Source organism: Saccopteryx bilineata, chromosome 4 (assembly GCF_036850765.1).
Source record: "Saccopteryx bilineata isolate mSacBil1 chromosome 4, mSacBil1_pri_phased_curated, whole genome shotgun sequence".
Taxonomy (NCBI): domain Eukaryota; kingdom Metazoa; phylum Chordata; class Mammalia; order Chiroptera; family Emballonuridae; genus Saccopteryx; species Saccopteryx bilineata.
Window position 1 is genome coordinate 289,467,734 of NC_089493.1, and position 17,190 is coordinate 289,484,923.

General features: G+C 61.2%; 1 protein-coding gene across 2 annotated transcripts; it reads right to left on the reverse strand.

The window, feature by feature from the left end:
* Positions 1–273: 273 nt before the first annotated feature.
* WDR90 (WD repeat domain 90) lies at positions 274–16,873 on the reverse strand. Of its 2 annotated transcripts, XM_066275406.1 has the most exons (42): positions 16,793–16,873; positions 16,437–16,528; positions 16,114–16,290; positions 15,918–16,026; positions 15,519–15,689; positions 15,129–15,243; positions 14,978–15,045; positions 14,713–14,813; positions 14,427–14,639; positions 13,898–13,966; positions 13,201–13,311; positions 12,982–13,127; positions 12,854–12,911; positions 12,132–12,250; positions 11,857–12,000; positions 11,646–11,776; positions 11,457–11,573; positions 10,918–11,153; positions 10,557–10,696; positions 10,211–10,341; positions 9,612–9,742; positions 9,122–9,283; positions 8,803–8,931; positions 8,500–8,630; positions 8,380–8,420; positions 8,049–8,189; positions 7,706–7,903; positions 7,317–7,414; positions 6,620–6,719; positions 6,237–6,358; positions 5,916–6,072; positions 5,644–5,834; positions 5,386–5,554; positions 5,149–5,260; positions 4,783–4,954; positions 2,276–2,398; positions 1,947–2,121; positions 1,716–1,846; positions 1,466–1,609; positions 1,272–1,391; positions 1,102–1,186; positions 274–700 (listed from the first exon to the last, which is right to left on the reverse strand). In XM_066275406.1, the coding sequence occupies exons 1-42, from the start codon at positions 16,800–16,802 to the stop codon at positions 543–545; spliced, it is 5,448 nt and encodes a 1,815-aa protein (XP_066131503.1). In that variant the 5' UTR covers positions 16,803–16,873; the 3' UTR covers positions 274–542. The 2 variants fall into 2 exon arrangements, 1 of the variants encoding a protein (XP_066131503.1); XR_010731213.1 differs by lacking the exons at positions 274–700; positions 1,102–1,186; positions 1,272–1,391; positions 1,466–1,609 and having other exon boundaries at positions 1,947–2,156.
* Positions 16,874–17,190: the final 317 nt, after the last annotated feature.

The window sequence follows — 17,190 nt, forward strand, 5'->3', positions numbered from 1 at the left end:
CAGCGGCGCCTCCCTGTGGGCGCGCCGGGCACTGCGGACGTTGTGCCGGACACAGGGGCGGGGCCTGTGCCTCAGGTGCCGCCCAGCCCCAGAGACTTCCCGCTGGACGATGACCGGCCCACTCCAGATCAGGTAAATCTTTCAAGTGGACAGGCCAAAGCCTCAGTTCTTGCAGGGAGCAGGAGGTCTGGGGCTTGGGCAGAGGCTGAGCTCAAGACAAGCGGGAGAGCCAGGCCCAGGGCAGTAGGAGTCTGCAGTGACCAGTAACAATGCTACAATGCAATGCCCACGTTTATTTCAACTGTAGTTAGAAACACAGGAAAGCACTCAGGTGCTAACAAGCACTTTACACATGCTCAGAGTCTTGATGATTCAAACACAGAGTCCTGAGCCCATCCAGTGTGACGGGGCTGAGCCTGTCCAGCCATCCTAGCCCGGAATGAGGTTCTCCACTAACCCAACTTCTCAGCAGAGCCTCTACCCAGACCAGGTGCCCAGTGTGACCAGCAGGACACATCTGACCCCAGTGCTCCCACTGTGGCTCAGCAGTCTGTGCCCTCCCACACTAGGATCTCGTTGTGGGCCGCCGTGAAGAGCAGGCTGGCAGACGGGGCAAACCTACAGAGCTGAACACAGTCGTCGTGGCCAGCAAAGTCCTGCGCGGCCCCCGACACACAGTCCACCAGCCTCAGCACGCGCTCTGCAGGAAAACAGTATAGGGTGGGCCCTGTGCCCATGTCTGTAGCTCCAGGGCCCAGGAGGATCCAACCCACACTGGCTGTCTGCAGCTGGACGCTGGTGAAGCACAGAGGACCTGTGCTGAATGGCCTAGGTCTCCGCACTTGCGGCCACCTGCCACTGGGACTGGGGCAGCGGAGTCAAGGACGAGCCTATCGTCGTCAGGGTATATCTAACAGCAGGCGGCTTCTAAGGTTCCAAGCTGGGCCACCTCTATTCAGTGCTGGGTGCTATACTCAGCACCCCACTTAAGACATGGGGAACCCAGATACAGATGTGAGGAGCATGTCTCAGTGTGGGGGCACGGGTACGTCCACTCAGCCCCACTCAAGACAGGCTGAGTCTGTGCCCACCAGTACTCACCAGCAAAGCCGATGGCCATGAGGCGGGCCCTGGGGGACAGACTCAGGGACACAGCAAAGAAAGGCAGCGGGATCTTCTCCACCACCTGTGGGCAGCAAGCGTAAGGCACTGGACAGGGGTTGCCACGGCCCAGGACCCCCCTCCCAGAGTCCCAGAGGGCATGCGCGTACCTGCTTCCGGCAAAGGCTGTAGAAGACCACCTCCGGATGTGGGCCGAGGCCTGCCCACACCACCAGGGCCCTATCCCAGGGGCAGAAGGCAGCGAGGGAAGGTGGAGGGCAGTCTGGAGCCTACGGAAAGGCATAGCATGCTGTGGCGGGGTGGGCAGACACCATCCCCACCTGAGGTGCCACCAAGACCTCACCTCCGTGAGGGTGGGTGCTGGGAAACTCAGCCAGTCCACGAGTTCACAGCGGTTCTGCAGCCAGTCAGAGGCCCAGATGCTGACCCGCTGGTCTCTGCTGGCAGCCAACCACAAGTCTGGGCCCTCTACTCCAAAATCTACATACTGGGGAGGTAAGGGCAGGTGGGTACCTCCTGCCCCACTCTGCCCAAGCCCCCTCCCTGCCAGTACCCCTGAGATAGGACCCTGATGGCTCATGAGGCCACTTCACCTCCTTGCTTGTGCTCTGGATGGAAGAGATGGGAGCGCCTTGGTGGTCCCTCAGTACATGGAAGGTCATCCCCGTGCAGCGGCGGCTCACAGCCACAAGCCCATCCTTGTCTCCAGAAATGATGGTCTGACCTGGGTGTGGCAGGGGCCACTGTTACCTTGTGAACCCCCAGCCCAAAGGTATGACCTGGGCGTGGCAGGGGTCACACCATCACCCATGAGTCCCGCTCACCGTCAACAGAGAAGGCAATGGCTGTCAGTGCGGCCACGTGTGGCTGCATCTTGAGCTCCATTGCGATTCGGGAGATGCTGAAGACACGCAGCGTGCCATCGCTGTAGCCTGCCGTCATGCGCTGCTGTTCTGGGAGCCTGCAGGATGGGGGGCTCCAAGCCAGGCAGAGGCAGCTCTGGGGAGTCCCAGTAGAGAAACATCAGTGCTCCCCTAGGGAGCAAGATATGGTCCCAACGCCAAGGCCGAGGCCAGACACTGAGGCTGAAGGGAGGGTGGATAGGCAAGGCCCCAGCCCGAGCACACAACCCCAGCCCCGGTGCCCTGAGTACCTGGTTCAGCACCTGGAACTGAATCACCAGCTCCATGCTGGCTAAGGACCACACCCTCACACTCCCATCATCTCCACACGTGGCACAGTGGGATTCACTGGGGCTGAACACCACCTCGTTCACCTGTGGGTAGCCAGCCAGCTCTACCTGAGACCACGTGGTCCTCGGGCAGAGAGAGGACACAGTGGGGCCAGGTCATTCCTATGATAGCATGTTTCCTTCCCAAGCCTGCCTGGCCATGGCCACCTTCACGTGGACTGCTCCCTCTCGAGTGCCCCACACAAGTCCCAAATTCAAATGGCATTGAATTCAAATGGCAAGGAACCCATCGGCTATTGAACCGGACTGTCCTCTCGCTGGGACTCGAGAGAAGTGCTCTGGAAGAACCTAAAACATGGTGATGGGCCACGTCCCCAGAGGGCTACAGACTACAGGTATAGGAAGCGCGAAACACTTCGGACCATTCCAGGGACCTCAGCACCAGGGGTGGTGGTGTGACTTCCTGAGATCGTCAAGTGGGCATCAAGGGAGAAAACAGGCCCGTGACTACTGAGAACCAGGATTTCTGGTGTGGGAAAAAGGGGATACAGTCGCCATACGCCAGTGAGATGAAATAAAACAGCCTAGTCCTGCATTTAAGCTTCAGATGGAAATATGAACTCACGATATATTTTATCTTTAAAAATAATAATTTAGCCTGACTAGGCAGTGGCGCAGTGGATAGAGCGTCGAACTGGGATGCAGAAGGACCCAGGTTCGAGACCCCGAGGTCACCAGCTTGAGCGAGGGCTCATCTGGTTTGAGCAAAGCTCACCAGCTTGGGCCCAAGGTTGCTGGCTCAAGCAAGGGGTTGCTCGGTCTGCTGAAGGCCCGCGGTCAAGGCACATATGAGAAAGCAATAAATGAACAACTAAGGTGTCACAATGAAAAACTAATGATTGATGCTTCTCATCTCTCTGTTCCTATCTGTCTGTCCCTGTCTATCCCTCTCTCTGACAAAAAATAAATAAATAAAAATTAATAATAATAATAATTTAGCTCTTTCCAGCTGAGAAGCAATGGGCCCCTCTGGGAAGAAACAGCCAAGTCCAGTCCTGGAGGGAGCCACAGAGAGAGAGCCTGATGCCCTGCCATTCTACATGAGAGGAAAATCGCCAGTGAGCATCAGCGTAGGACCCAAATGCTCCTACCCTGATAGATGAACGAACACAATGCGTTCTGTCTGTGCCATGGAACAGCATTTGACAATATGAAGGAGTAAGGCACTGACACAGTACAGCACAGATGAAACCTGAGAATGTGATTGATGCTCAGAGAGAAGCCAGACAGAGGACCATTCCATTTATGTGTGTGACTCCATTTACAAAGGGAGTCCAGAACAGATAAATCCATAGTTACTGCTTGTTCAGGGATGGGAGGTAAGTGCTCACTGGGTATGGGCTTTCCTTTAGGATGATGAAAATGCTCTACAGTGGGCTGTGCTGATCGCTGTACAATTCTGTGAATATATTGAAAGCCACTGACTTGAAGTCGCTGAAGAATATGGCATGTGAATTATACCTCAATATAAGACTGTTACCAAAAAACAAAATATATATATATAATCCTTACTCCTCTCAAATTTATTTGATGGCTACGATTACCTCCAAAAAAGTAAATACAGGTTCAAGAAAGAAAAAAGGACTCAGTAGTCAATTCAAAGGCCCTGTCACTGGCTGAAACCAGGTCTCTGAGCAGTGACCAGGGGAAGCCTGGCCTACACGTATACCCGAGCATCTCTTAAAGACCTGAAAAGTAAACACACTGGTTGTTATTGGCAGAACCAACCCAGTGCTTGGAAGCCTGGTCCACGAGGGAGAGAACCAGCTACCATGCTGCTCCTGTCCAGGCTTTGCCTCAGAAAATCCAACACTCACAAGGCCAGCTCTGCCTCCTAGAGAACAGACTCCTGCCACCTGCAATTCCACCAGCGTGGTGGGCCACTTGGGACAAGGGCAGCACAGAAAGGCAAGCAGCTCCCGTGTACTTCCCCACGGGAGACCTGGTTCACACAAGGAGCTGCGGGACCGACTGGCAGGACCAGATTCTGGCCCCGCCTCCAGACTCTTGAACCCCAGAGAACATGGGAGCAGGAAGGCAGGCCCCACCCTGGTCTGTGGGAGGCTCAGGGGTGGATGACCTGGTTTCTTTGCCAAGGGAGAAAAAGCAACAGAGCAAAGAAGGACCAAAGAGAAGCCAGGGTGGGGTGCTGACACGAGTGGACACTGGACTATGTCAACACAAGATGAGTGTGAGGTTCTGAGTATGCGGAGTCCTTATCCTGAGAACCTCACATATTTACACGTGGAACAATCCCATTGCTGGGCCTGACTCAACCATGACACGTGGGGGCGGGAGACACAACAGAGAGCGACAGGCAGGATACGGGGCTCCCGGCAACTGCCTGTGTCCGGGACGGAAGCCCCCAGGACATCTTTGACAGAGAGCTGGTGGCCCGGCAGCCTCACCTTGCTTCTGTGGCCACTGATGAGGCGGGTACTGGTGCCCTCGGCCCAGCTGACGTACCAGAGCGTGCCTGCTGCGGTGCCCACCACGCCCATGTCCATGCTGTCGTGGAAGACGGCACTCACGATGGCCCCATCCAGGGCCAGCTCGCGCTCCATGAACACGGAGCTAGACCTGGAGGGGGGTGGTCAGTGGGTCCCAAGAGAGGCAGCAACAAGAGCCCAGGGGACCCGGGGCTTCTGGGGTGCATCCATGTTCTTGAGCCCTGGCCTCACCCAAGCACATCCCCACAGAGGGCAGGCCCAGCTGGAGACAGCATGCCGGAGTGCGGCCCCGGTCAAGGCCACCAGCACCACGCGGAGGCTCACCTGGCTCCCGAGCGCGTGCGCCTCAGCTCTGGCACAGCGCCCACGGCCCACAGGCGCAGGCGCCTCGTGTTGCTGCCGCTGACCAGCCGTGACCCTGAGCACAGCAGCACTCCTAGGAAGCAGGTGGCAGCGTGAGCTGCTTCCCCAGACCCCGGGGACTCCAGATAGGGCCCTAATGCCCCAACTGGGGCCGACCCCCTAGCTGGGAGGGGTGTCAGGGACTACTCAGGCACCCACCGATTTCACCTTCGTCCGCCTCCCAGGCCAGGAAGCAACGGCGGGCACGCGTGTCCCAGACGCAGACCTGGCCGGCATTGGAGCCGCAGTACAGCAGGGGTGCAGCTCCATAGCACAGTGATGTCAGCTCGCCCGCACCCACAGCCTCGGGGATGGGCTCTCGGTGTGCCTGGAGGGACACAGGGCAGTGTGGGTCAGTGACACTCCAGGGCCCAGCCAGACCTCATCCTCCTAAACCGTCCCTGAACCCCCTGGCACCTGGAAGGTGACGTCAGCCCCGTGCTGCTGCAGGAAGCACAAGGTGAGGGCGCCCTGGCCCACGCAGGCGAGCTCAGCAGTGACCCAGGGGCTGAAGGCCAGGCCGTGCACCGGCTCCGGGAGGTGGGTAAAGGAAACAACCTCGCAGGTGGCCATGCTCCACAGGGCCAGGATTCGGTCACCATAGTCCCCTGGGGAGACGCATGGTAGTCACATCAGGCAGGGAAGTCCAGAGGCCACCGCCCTCTGCCCCCACTCTCCCCCCAGCTGACCCAGTGTGACGAGGAGCCTGTCATCCCGGGAGAAGGCCAGGGCTTGTACAGCAGTGCGGTGGGGAGACAGGAGCTGCTGGCAGGAGCCCCCAGGCACGTCCCAGAGGCAGACCTGGCAGCAGGAGGCGGTGCCTGCACATCCCGCGGAGGCCAGGACCTGGGGGGCCAGGGGAGGGTTTGGTCAGTGGGGTGGGGCAGTCTAAGGGCCCATCCTGGCTCTGGGGGGACGGGAGACCAGAACAGAATCCCCTGGGCTGCTCTGAAGCCCCCCCAGGAGGAACACTGGGATGTGCAACACGTCCCCGGATGCAGAACGAGCACCTGGGCACCGTGGCTGAGAGCCAGCGTGGAGATCTCCGTGGAGTGGCCGCGCCAGTGCTGTTGGACGCCGGAGTGCAGGTCCTCCACCACCACCAGGCAGCCGCACGTGTAGGCAAAGAAGCCTGCAGACAGGGAGGGTCATCCTCCCTGCCAGTTTCAACAGCCAAGGGGATCATGCTAAGCCCTCTGGGAAAATGCTCCGAGGTAGCACAGGGAACATGGGCTAGAGTTACAGGTGTGACAGGGAAATGCCACCTCTTATCTCAAACCACCATCCCAGCCAACATTTACTTGCCCTCCTGGGGCCTGGGGGTGGACAGAGCTGGGCCCAGCCCTGCCCTGCCCCTCCTGGGCGGGGAGCCAGGGTGAACAGCGGCCCCTACCCGTGTCTGGCCTCCAGATCACGTTGGCCCGTCCATTCCCGTTGTAGCCCACAACAGCCTTCAGGTGCAGCCACTTGCCCTCGGCAGGGGGAGAGGAGACCTGTGAGGAAGTGGTCCCAGGACGTTGGTGTATGGCACAGTAGCCAGCCAACCTCTCCCCCAGCCCGCCACCACCAGCTCAGGCTGTGACCCACCAGGCTGGAGCCTGGAACAGAGGGGGGAGGTACAAGCTCCCAGGATGGGACAAACGGCAAGAGGGTGGGCCCAAAAGCTTGCACACAGGAGGCCAAGCAAGGACAGGAGCTGGGCTGCAGACAGGGAGGCAGCAGTGGGAGGTGTGGGGGTCCCTGGCGTCCAGAATGACCAGGCCAAGGCAGCAAGATCCAGGGGGCTCTCAGAGACAGGGTACTTGAGGAGGTGGGCGGGAGCCAGGACCTCTGGGTGGAGACAGTGGGCTCAGCAGGACACTGCCCAGGTCATGAGTGTCAGTGACAGTGGGAGCATAGTACAGGGTGGAAGGGCACCTGCGAGGTGACGAACGTCAAGGCCTGGACTGCCGTCAGCTTTGGGAGCAGCCCCAGGGACCCCTCAGGGAACCCGTGTATTAGGTAATGCTCCCAGAAACCACAGGGCTGTGCCACTCTCACCCCTGAGCCTCCCCTACGGCAAAGGCGGTGAGGATCCCACCCCAGCCAACCTTGGCCGTCATGGAGGCCTTATAGCGTGCTATGAAGTGTGTGTAAGAGTCTGGGCGGGCAGTGGGCTGGGTCTTGGTTCTCCTGGTGCCCTGGGCACCTGACAGAAAAGAAAAAAGCCACAGAAAGTCAAGCTACACAAAACCATTGACACCCCTCCCTCACACAGTCACCCCCTCCTGGCTGGACAAGAAAGTCCATGACCCAGGAGATGCTCGGTCAGAGTGCAGGTGAGCCACACCCCACCGCCCGGCCTCCAGGGACCGCAGGCTCCTTCACTCGCCAATTAAGTGACCAGGCCTGATCTCACAGGGTGACCCCAATCTGGGACCCATGGGCACCTGAATTTGGGCCAAGCCTGGTCGTAAGTATTCCCGCCCTACACTCTTACTGGGCTGACCATGGGGGTGGGGCAGCATGTCGAGGCCCCAGGGGCCCCCTGCAGTACCCCGGGCCCCATCTCCGGCCCCGTCTCCGGCCCTACAGGCCTCCTTCTGCACCAGCACGGGCGGGCCTGAGGCTTGGCACAGCCTCCTGGGGCCATGGCTCTCCTCAGAGGGTCCTTCTTCATCTGACACGAAGAAAGTGCCTGGGGAGGTGGGGGGCAGTGAGAGGAGGGCACAGAGCCCCCTCAAGCCCTGCCCTTCCCCACAGTCCTAGAGCAGCACCAGAGCCCACCAGATGGGAGCCGTGTGACCATGCCCTCCCGGGTGCTCTGGGACCCTTGCCCTTACCATCATCTTCACTTGAGGGCCCAGCACAGATGCTCGGCTGGGGTGGGGCTGCTTGGGATGGCACAGGCCCCTGCTGCTGGGGGAGCCCGCTGGCCCCAGACACCGCACCCTCCAGACCCTCCAGCTGTCCTGCATTCGGGCCTGGGGACGAAAGGAGCTAGGCTGCGCTCAGGGCCTGAGGAAGGCGGAGCGCAGAGGGGAGGTGTCCTAACCCCCTGTCCTCCCATGCCCTGGAGCCACCAGGTCAGGGAGCAGCAGCCTGCCACTCCCAGGGGCTACAGTGCCAGCATCCGATGTCACCACAGACCTTCCATCATGGGGGCACACTCACCAGCCTCAGAGGTCGGGGGGGCCCCAGGTGCATCTTGGACGCTGCAGAGGCAACAGGAGAGGGTGTTGGGTGGGGAAGATGCAGCAGGAGGCTTGACAGACACAAGTTAAGGGCACCTGCCTTCCCGGGGGCGACTTCTCCGGGGAGGTCAGGATGTCCCAGAGGAAGATGGCATCACCCACGCTGAGGAGATGCTGCTGGTCAGGGGTGAAGGCCACAGCCTGCACGGGCTCTGAGTGACCGATGTACACCTGGGGGGCATGCATATCACATCAGAGACCCCAGTGCCCTCCCACACCCAGGTCTGGCCAGACCGGCAGCTGGACCAGAGGTCCTCATGTGGTGGCAGGTCCTGTGGGTCTCCTTCTACTCTCCCTCTACCCCGCCTGCCTGTGCCCACCTGCGCCCACCGGCTACACACACCTGGCAGCTGGGCTTGGCCTGCGTTAAGTAGTCCCACACTCTGATGGCTCGGTCGGCCGCTGTCAGCAGGAAGCGGACATCCTGGCTGAGAGCCAGGGCGTGGGGGGCCACGGGGTGGACGCCACACAACTGCAAGACAGCAGTGTCATGGGGGACATGAGCGGAGCACACAGGTCACCTGAACCAGGGCAACAGCCCTTCCTAAAAAATGCGCCTCGAGGACTGGAAGGCAGCCCAGCACCTCCCCGCCACGAGGCACTGGGGATACCAAGATGGGGGCCGAGGGGAGGCCCAGCCACGGTCACAGCCCTGGACTCACCTCTCGGGCCACGCGGCCCGATGTGCTGTCGAGCACTACAACCTTGCTGGATGACGTGGACACCAGCAGGTTGCTGAGAGGAGCGGGACTGAAGCAGATAGCCACGGCCGAGTCCAGGCGCCTGCTGGCCAGGTCCAGGGTTCTGACGTCAACCCGCAGCAGCTGGGCAAGAACGGCAAATAGCCCCCAGCCACGACCTCTGGGCAGAGCTCACGCCCCCCCAGGCAGGGCACAGGAGGCGGGCAGCTGGGACAACACCCGCACCCTTCCCTGGCAGGCCCACCCTGGGCATACATGTTCTCTGTGCCTCTGAAGTGAGCACGGTCCCCTCTGCCCCCTCGATGCCGTTGTACTCACACAGGGCCAGGGAGGGCCCTGTCTCTGCATGCCTCCCACCCTGGCGGAACTCAGGGGAGCCATGTGCAGTCCGCCAGCCAGGCCGGTGCAGGCCCACCCACCCTGGACACACAGAAGGCTCTGGCTAACTCACATCTTCCAGCGAGGCTGCATCCATGATGGTCACCATGTACTTAAAGGGACCCACGACAGCCAGCAGACGGCCGTCTTCACTGACTGCCAGGCTGCGGGAACTTGGGCGGGCATCCCGGCACACCACGTTAGCTGCCGGGATCACAGGGACAGCTGGTCAGCCAGGTGGGGAGAGGCTGCCCCCAGCAGACTCAAAACCTGCCCACAACTGCAGAATCAGCCCAAGGGGCCTGGGTATCAGAGCACCAAGACACTCGGGGCCCTAGGGACTGTCAGGACCACTGGAGTTCTCCTGGGCCGGGGGTGAGCCCAAGTGACCGCCCGATGGGCTGTGGGAGGGCAGACGCCCTTGGGTGGGGCCTGGGTATCTCTGCCAGCCGGGGGCTCAGGCTGTTCACCTATTCAGGGCTGGGGCAGGCATAGACCCTCACTGGTGTGTTCTAAAACCACATCTGCCCCGGGGGTCTCGGAAGCGAGGCCACAGAAGGCAATCTGCTGTCAGCGGACACTAGGCGAGCCCTACCCTCAGCGGAACCTGTGAGGGCAAGGCTGGGAGGCCGGGGTGCGGCTGAGGAAGGTGGCGGGGGGCGGGGCTCTGACCTTCAACACGCAGGACACGGCAGCAGCTGGCAGCACAGTGGTACTGGACCAGAGTGCCCTGGGAGCAGGCACTGAACAGGAGGCTGCCGTCGGGGCTGGTGACCAGGCCAGTGACGGCTCCTTGGTGACACCTGCCCACAAAGGGATGCCCACTGCCTTGGCTCTGCGCTCTGTCATCCCTAACCTCCCACGGCTGGGCCTGGTCAAGTCCCCCAGGGGCAGCAGAACAGAGGAGCTTCCTGCAGACAGCCCTCCTCCACTCTGCCCAGCTACCCACACACTAGGGGACCCCACAGGTTTCCACCACAGGCACCTGTGCTGCTAGGGCCAGTCGGCAGGCACCCACCTGTGTTCCACCAGGGCTTCGGGGGCGTCCAGGCTGAAGGAGCGGATGGCCCCACTGCTGAAGCCGCAAAAGAAGGCTGGCTGCGTGGGGTGGAAGGCGACTGCACAGGGGGCTTCCTCGGGTGACTCAAAGTCGTAGAGCTGGAGAGTGGGGCGCCGTGAGGGTGGGCAGGGTGGGTGCTGGCTGCCAGCTGGCCCGGAGAACCCGAGAGCCAGTCTCTCTTTAGTGCCCTGAACCCGAGGGTCCCCAACACAGGCCACGGGGACAAAGCTTTCCCTAGCCCCCCGCCTGCCTGGGCCCTGCCCCCAGGCCTCAGTGTGGCCTGTGCCCCTCCAGTCCTTCCTTCCTGGCCACACTCTACCTGCTGCAGGGTCACCAAATCCCAGATGCGGACGGTGTGGTCCTGGGACACAGTGGCCAGCTGCCCCCGCTTGCACTCGATGGCAAGGGCCTGCACTGGGGCAGTGTGGGAGCGCACCAGCAGGCTATACTCCCGGGACGGTATGTCCAGGAAGCCCAGGTGGCCCGAGGTGGTGGTGGACAGCACACGCAGGCCATCAGGGCTGACGCAGACTGAGCTGATGGGGCCCTCGTGCTCTGCAGGCAGGGTGGGTTGGTGACCTCCCAGGCACCAGGGCAGACTGGCCACACCTAGACGATACCTCCCTCCCAGCCCCCCAGGACACAAACCCATTTCCTTCCTGCCCAGAGCCCCGTCTCGCTGTGGGCAGGGACAGGCGGCTCCCCCACGGCCACCCACTCCTGGGCTCAGCAATGGTGGACTCCCAGGGTCAGGACACAGCCCGTCGGAGCCCTGGGACTGCCATCCAGTCCAGGACTGGCCCAGGGACGTGGTCCTTCTATGGTGACCGTGATGGTGGAGTGCTGTCTTGTCCCTACCTGCCTCCAGGAGCACAGAGGAGAAGTCCAGGGGCCAGAGGCGCAGGAGGCCGTCCTCCGAGCCTATGGCACACTCAGCCTGGGAGACACTGATGCTGCTGATGGCAACGCCAGGACCTGGGGGGGGGGGGCAGGCAGCGTCAGCAGAAGCAACAGGGCTGCTCCTCCCACCCAGCAGGGGCCACTCACCCAATCCGAAGCTCTGCTTCTGTGGGAGGGGGCGGCCAGGGGTCTGCGTGGGCAGGAGACGACGAACATACCGCACAGCCATGCGCTGGTGATCAATCTCCAGGATGTGGCCACTACGGCTGCAAACGTAGCTGCCCAGGGAGGCGGCAGGTGAGGGCCAAAGGGGCAGACAGCAGGGCCTGCCCAGTGAGGACAGAAGGGCAGTACTCACAGTGTGCGGCTGTCCTGGGCCTGCCCGAAGGCCAGGTCAGTGAGTTCTAGTGCGTGACGCTCCCCCAGGTCCACAGGGCAGGAGCGCAGGCTCCCACCTCGAAGCCGCCAGAGCCGCACATTGCCCCGTCCGCACGACGCCATCCTGCAAAGGGGTATGAGGGTGAGTGCCATCCACTCTCCACAGGGAGACCGAAACTGCTGTGGAAACAGGCCGGGGAGGAGGGGGGACAGGCTCTGTGGTTCAACCCCTATCCAGATAGGAGGCCCAGTTACCTGGCTTCATTAAAAAAGGCAATCTCAAAAGCCTGGATGTCAACATCAGTGTTCACCTTCGCGAGAATGACAGCCTCGCCGCCTCGCCCCACCTGGCCAGTGCCCCATGCCACCACCATCTGCAACAAGATCCTGCTAAGGCCCTGGGCATCGTCTGCCCTGCTGGGCCTCCCCTAGGCTCTTTGCTCTGAGGGGAGCCAGCCTGGCACTCGCCTTGGGAGGGTGTGGGGAGGGCGGTCCCCACGGCCCCAAGCGACCTACACTGGCCTAGTCCACCCTCTGCAGACACGTGAGGCTGACACATCCCCAGAAACAAACAGAAAACACCAAACCACAAGAAGCGAGAAGGCCCAGCAGTTAAACACACAAAACCTGGCTGCTCTAGGACTCCAGAACATGCTGCCAAAGAGAGTGAGGTGAATTACTTATTGGGCCTTTTAAATTTTTACTTACTAACAGGAATACTGATCTGTTCCTATACGTGCCCCGACTGGGGACGGAACTGGCAAGTTCTGTGCTTCAGGACAAAGCTCTAACCAACCAAGCTATCCAGCCAGGGGGAGAGAGAGATGAGTAATTTAAATGTTGACTGCACCCACAAGGGGTATAAGACACCTGCAGTGTCTGTGGGCAGGGCGCCTCCTGGCAGAGCCAGGCTAGTCAGGGGAGGGCTGCTTCCTAAGTGAGCTGGACTTGACCCCACCTCCCCAGCCCGCCGTTACCGTCTTCCCATGGCGGTCCTTGCCAGCACAGCAGAGCAGCGCCCCACTGCGGGAGAAGCTGCGGGGTGGAGAAGACAGTTAGTGTCACTAGGGCTGGCCCCTCTCCACCTCCGAGGCCCCTCACCCACCTGAGGGAGCAGATGGTGTGCGCAGGGCTCCGGAATAAGGACAGGCAGCCCCTGGTCTGGAAGTCCCAGAGGCGCAGCACGCTGGAGGGTTGTGCCTGGGCTGAGGCGAGCAGCGAGTTGCTCCCATCCAACGCCAGGGCGGAGACCTGGGGAGGCAGCAGGTTGAGGAAAGCTGTGTGGCCTGTGGACACAAGGACCGCTGGGCCAGGCGGTGCCCACCTTGTCCGTGTGGCCGAGGAAGAAGCTCTGCTCCTGAGTGTCCACGTGCAGGACCACGATGACTGCGTGACAGGGGTACACGACGGCAGCCCCGTCCTTGGTCCACAGAGCCTGGTCACGGTGGCAGAGGCGAGGTTACAGGCCGGCCAGCCAGCCTCGTCTCCCCACCCTGACACACCCTCCCCCGTGTAATGTGCACAGGAGTCAGCACACACCAAAAGGACAGAGAAAACTTTCAAACACGTGAATACACGTGCATGCACACTCACACACACGTGCTGAGTTTCCTCTGACTCCTGCTGCAATATAAGACATTTTACGGCTCGGGCAGCATACACGTGGAGCCTGCATCCAACAGACTCACAAGCCCAGGGGCTCCTCTCCCACTGTCCCCCACCTACTCCACAGGGACCCACAAGTCATGCCCACACCGGCCGCATACAGCTGCATCAAAGTTGAAAGGCTGAGAGCTCACAGGTTTCTGGAAGCTCAAACACTCAGAGCAACACTGACTCAGCCAGCGCTTGTGAAAACGTAGGAGGCCTGCGAGTGTAGGTGACTGAGGAAACAATGAGCCACAGTACAGATGTGGGCAGGGCTGGGCATCCACCACCAACCTCAGGTGATACAGGGCCTTCTCACCATCTCCCTTTATATATGCGACACATGTCTGGCCCAAGAGCATGGGACCCCTCACCCATTTGGTGCTGTGGCCCCCAAGGCCGATGACTCTCTTGAGCCTCAGGACAGGATCTGGCAGGAAGCTCTGAAAAAGGTAAACTCACAGTGAGACCCCAGAAGGCCAGACCCCAAGCAGCAGAGGTTGCCCCCCTGGGCTGGGTCCTGCCTCCCAAAAGCTGCTTAGTCCTGGGTGGCTTCTTTGGTCGGTCTGTGACGGGAACCCAGGATTCTGGCCACATTGCCAAACCGTCCAGGGACCCCAGGTGCTGCGCCTGAGTCCCCCACAGACTACCTGGGGCCAGGAGTTGGTGGCCAGGCACTAGCCCCTCCATACTCTTCATTGAAAGGGACTTTTCCCAAAGCTGCTTCCCACCTGTTCTGCTTTCTGCTGGGGGGCTGGATGAGAAGGGATCCTCAGAGGCCCATCGGCCCCAAGCATGGCTCATGGTGGGCACAGGCCCAATAGCCCCATTCCTACTCCTCACCATGGCCCCACCCACCTCTATGGCTTGGCCCACCCCTTCCTTCCTGAGACATGCACTCACCTCGTGTTTGAGCACATTCTCCGGGGCCGTGGACAACACAGCCACCTTACTGACAGGAGCGTGAAGGCCACTGCCAGCAGCCTGCTTGTCCGTGGTCTTTACGGAGGCCGAGGGCTCTTGGCTATGGCTGCTGGGGCTGCCCACGATGGAGACTTCTGAGCATTCACAGGACAGGCTGTCCTCTGGAAGGAACCCTGAGGGGGCCCAGCAGGACTGTCGGGGACAGTGTCCATCAGACCCTGGAGCCACCTCTGTTAGCCCTATCTCTGCAGTCACGGGCACTCACAGCGGTGGAGCCAAGCCTCTGAACCGCAGGGGACACGCTGTCCTGTCTGGCCTCGCTGAAGGCCACTGGAGGAAGAAGCTGTGGCACGCGCCTCGGGAAGACTGCAACGGAGCAAAGGGCCACAGACCCCTCTGAGCAGAGTGCCGAGGCCTGCAGAGGACGGGGCCACACGCATAGCCCCCGCCCTGCAGGAACCACACCTCTGGATTCACCATCCCAGCCCCCAGCCCCCTCCTACAGAGCTCTGCACTCCCCACAGGCCCACCTGCCTCAGGAGGGGAACAGCTCCTCTGAACCAGCTCGGATGGCGCTGCCCAGTTGCTGCTTGGAAACCTCAACAGGGCGGAGGGAGAGTCAGGGTAGGGGCCACCCTGCCCTCCCCTACCAGCCTCCCGGGGACAGCCAGAGCTGCTCACCGGATGTGGATGTAGTGGTCATGCCAACTCTCCCCCTTTGGCACTGGGAATGCCATTTCTCGAGGCATGGGGGTGACGGGCAGATTTCCCCGCCGGGCCTTGGTGACAGTGACAGCTACAAAGAGCAAAGTTGGTCCAGGGAAGCTCATCCAGAAACTTCTCCCAGCCCAGGTAAGACTCAGCACCAGGCACCTACAGGATATTGCCGACCACCTGTCCAGCCATCACCTGCCCCATGAGGGTCCCAGGAGCTAGGGGCTCAAAGACAGCATAGCACGGCATCTTCACCAGTTGCCAGGGCCTTTCCCAGGCATAGAATCTGGGGGGTAGGGACTGAGTTGGATCAGCCCACCTGTAAGCTGAGCACAGGGCGTGGGGTGCAGCCCTCACCTGGGTCAAAGCACAGGTCACTGGTGTAGAGGTTTCGAACGAGCAGGCTGGCACACAGCCGAACGCTCTTAAGGTGGCTGTAGTGCCGGTTCAGGTAGACAAGGAGGAGCTCACGCAGATCCAGCTGCAGGCAGGTCCAGCGGGCACCAGGGAGAGCCACCTCTATCAGGTCTGCAGGGGGCAGGCCAAGGTCAGCAGTGCCCATCCTCTCACCAGCCCACCCACAATGCCTTCTGTCTTTGTCCATGTGCCCCCTACCCAGGCTGCCCACCTCCAGGCCAGGAAGGAGGCTGACTGGACCTGCCCCACCTGCCCCGGGCCTGCCCTGCCTCCCTCTCTGCCCTCAGGCCACCTCTCCTGGATCATTCCTGTCCCATTCACTCCCCATGTCCCTGTCACCTTTCCTGGATATCCCAGCCTCACAGATGTAGGGGAACTGAAGCCACGTAGCTGTGGACTTGAACTCCTTGAAAAGGTTGGAAAGGGACACACGGATGACCTGGCTGTCCTGCAGGGACAAAGAGTGGCCCTAAGGAGGAAAGAAGGGGCACCAGGAGTGAGCCCCCAGCACAGACCCTGCTCCCGACCTCGGCACCTTGGTAGACAGGTCCAGGTGGATGACAAAGTGCTTGGCGGACAGGGGTCGGAAAAGCAAGTACAGGTACCGTCCGGTCAGCCCCAGAGACTGGGTGCTGGTTTTGGGGAGCTGGATATAATTGCTGGCAGAGACAGAGCCCCGAATTCGATACACAGTGCACTTTAGGGTCTTGTCCTGGAGAAAGGGATGGAAGTCGGTGTCCCCCACAGAGCCATACCAGAAGAGGCACCGCCGCATAACTGTCCGGTGGCGGGGCTAAGTGTCCCAGGCAGAAAAGAGGTCCTCACCCTTTCTGCTGCCAGATTCCCCGGCCCACTTACCATCACTGTGGCCACGTCGCCTTCCTTAGTGGACCGCCTCCACTGGTCCACTCTGAAGTGTCTGAAGACGTTGAGGAATGGGTGCTGCCACACTGCGGGGGACAGAGAGGCGTAGGACCTGCCCCCAGGTGCCAGACCCACGTAGGGGCGGGGGACTGGGTCTGCTCGCTCCCCAGTAGTGACAGTAATCAAAGCGCGCGTACTGGGTTCGCACCCATACTCGGCACCACCCGCCCGAGGGCCTGCGACTCGGCGCAGACGGAGTCAGGCTGCAGGCTCAGTGCGCGGCGGCCGTCGGACCCTGTTCGTTCCCCGGACTCCGGACCCCTACCCTGAGTCCGCGGCCGCGAGCCTACCTTGCGCCATGGTCCGGGGCTCACACTTCCCGCCTCGGCCGCTGCGCGCCTGACGCAGGGAACGCAGCGCGCGCCTAGCAACGGCCCCCTGGCAACGGCGTCACTTCCGCCTTCTGGACGCCGTGACCACGTGACCTCGGGGCCGCAACCCGCACCTCAGGGGCGCGGGGTTGGGCGGCAGCAGACTTTCGGGGCTCCTTGAGACCCTGGCCGGCCCACTCCGTACCCTACCCCCGCTGTCGTACCCCGGGACAACAGCGCTCCTCCCCAGGTTCCTTCGGCCATTCCCAAACCAGGACCCGATGGTCTCTAGCAATGGGATTGAGACAGGTTCCTGACTCGTCCCGGGGCCCATCTGTATATCGGGAATGAGATGCAGCCCCAGGGGCGCTCCACAC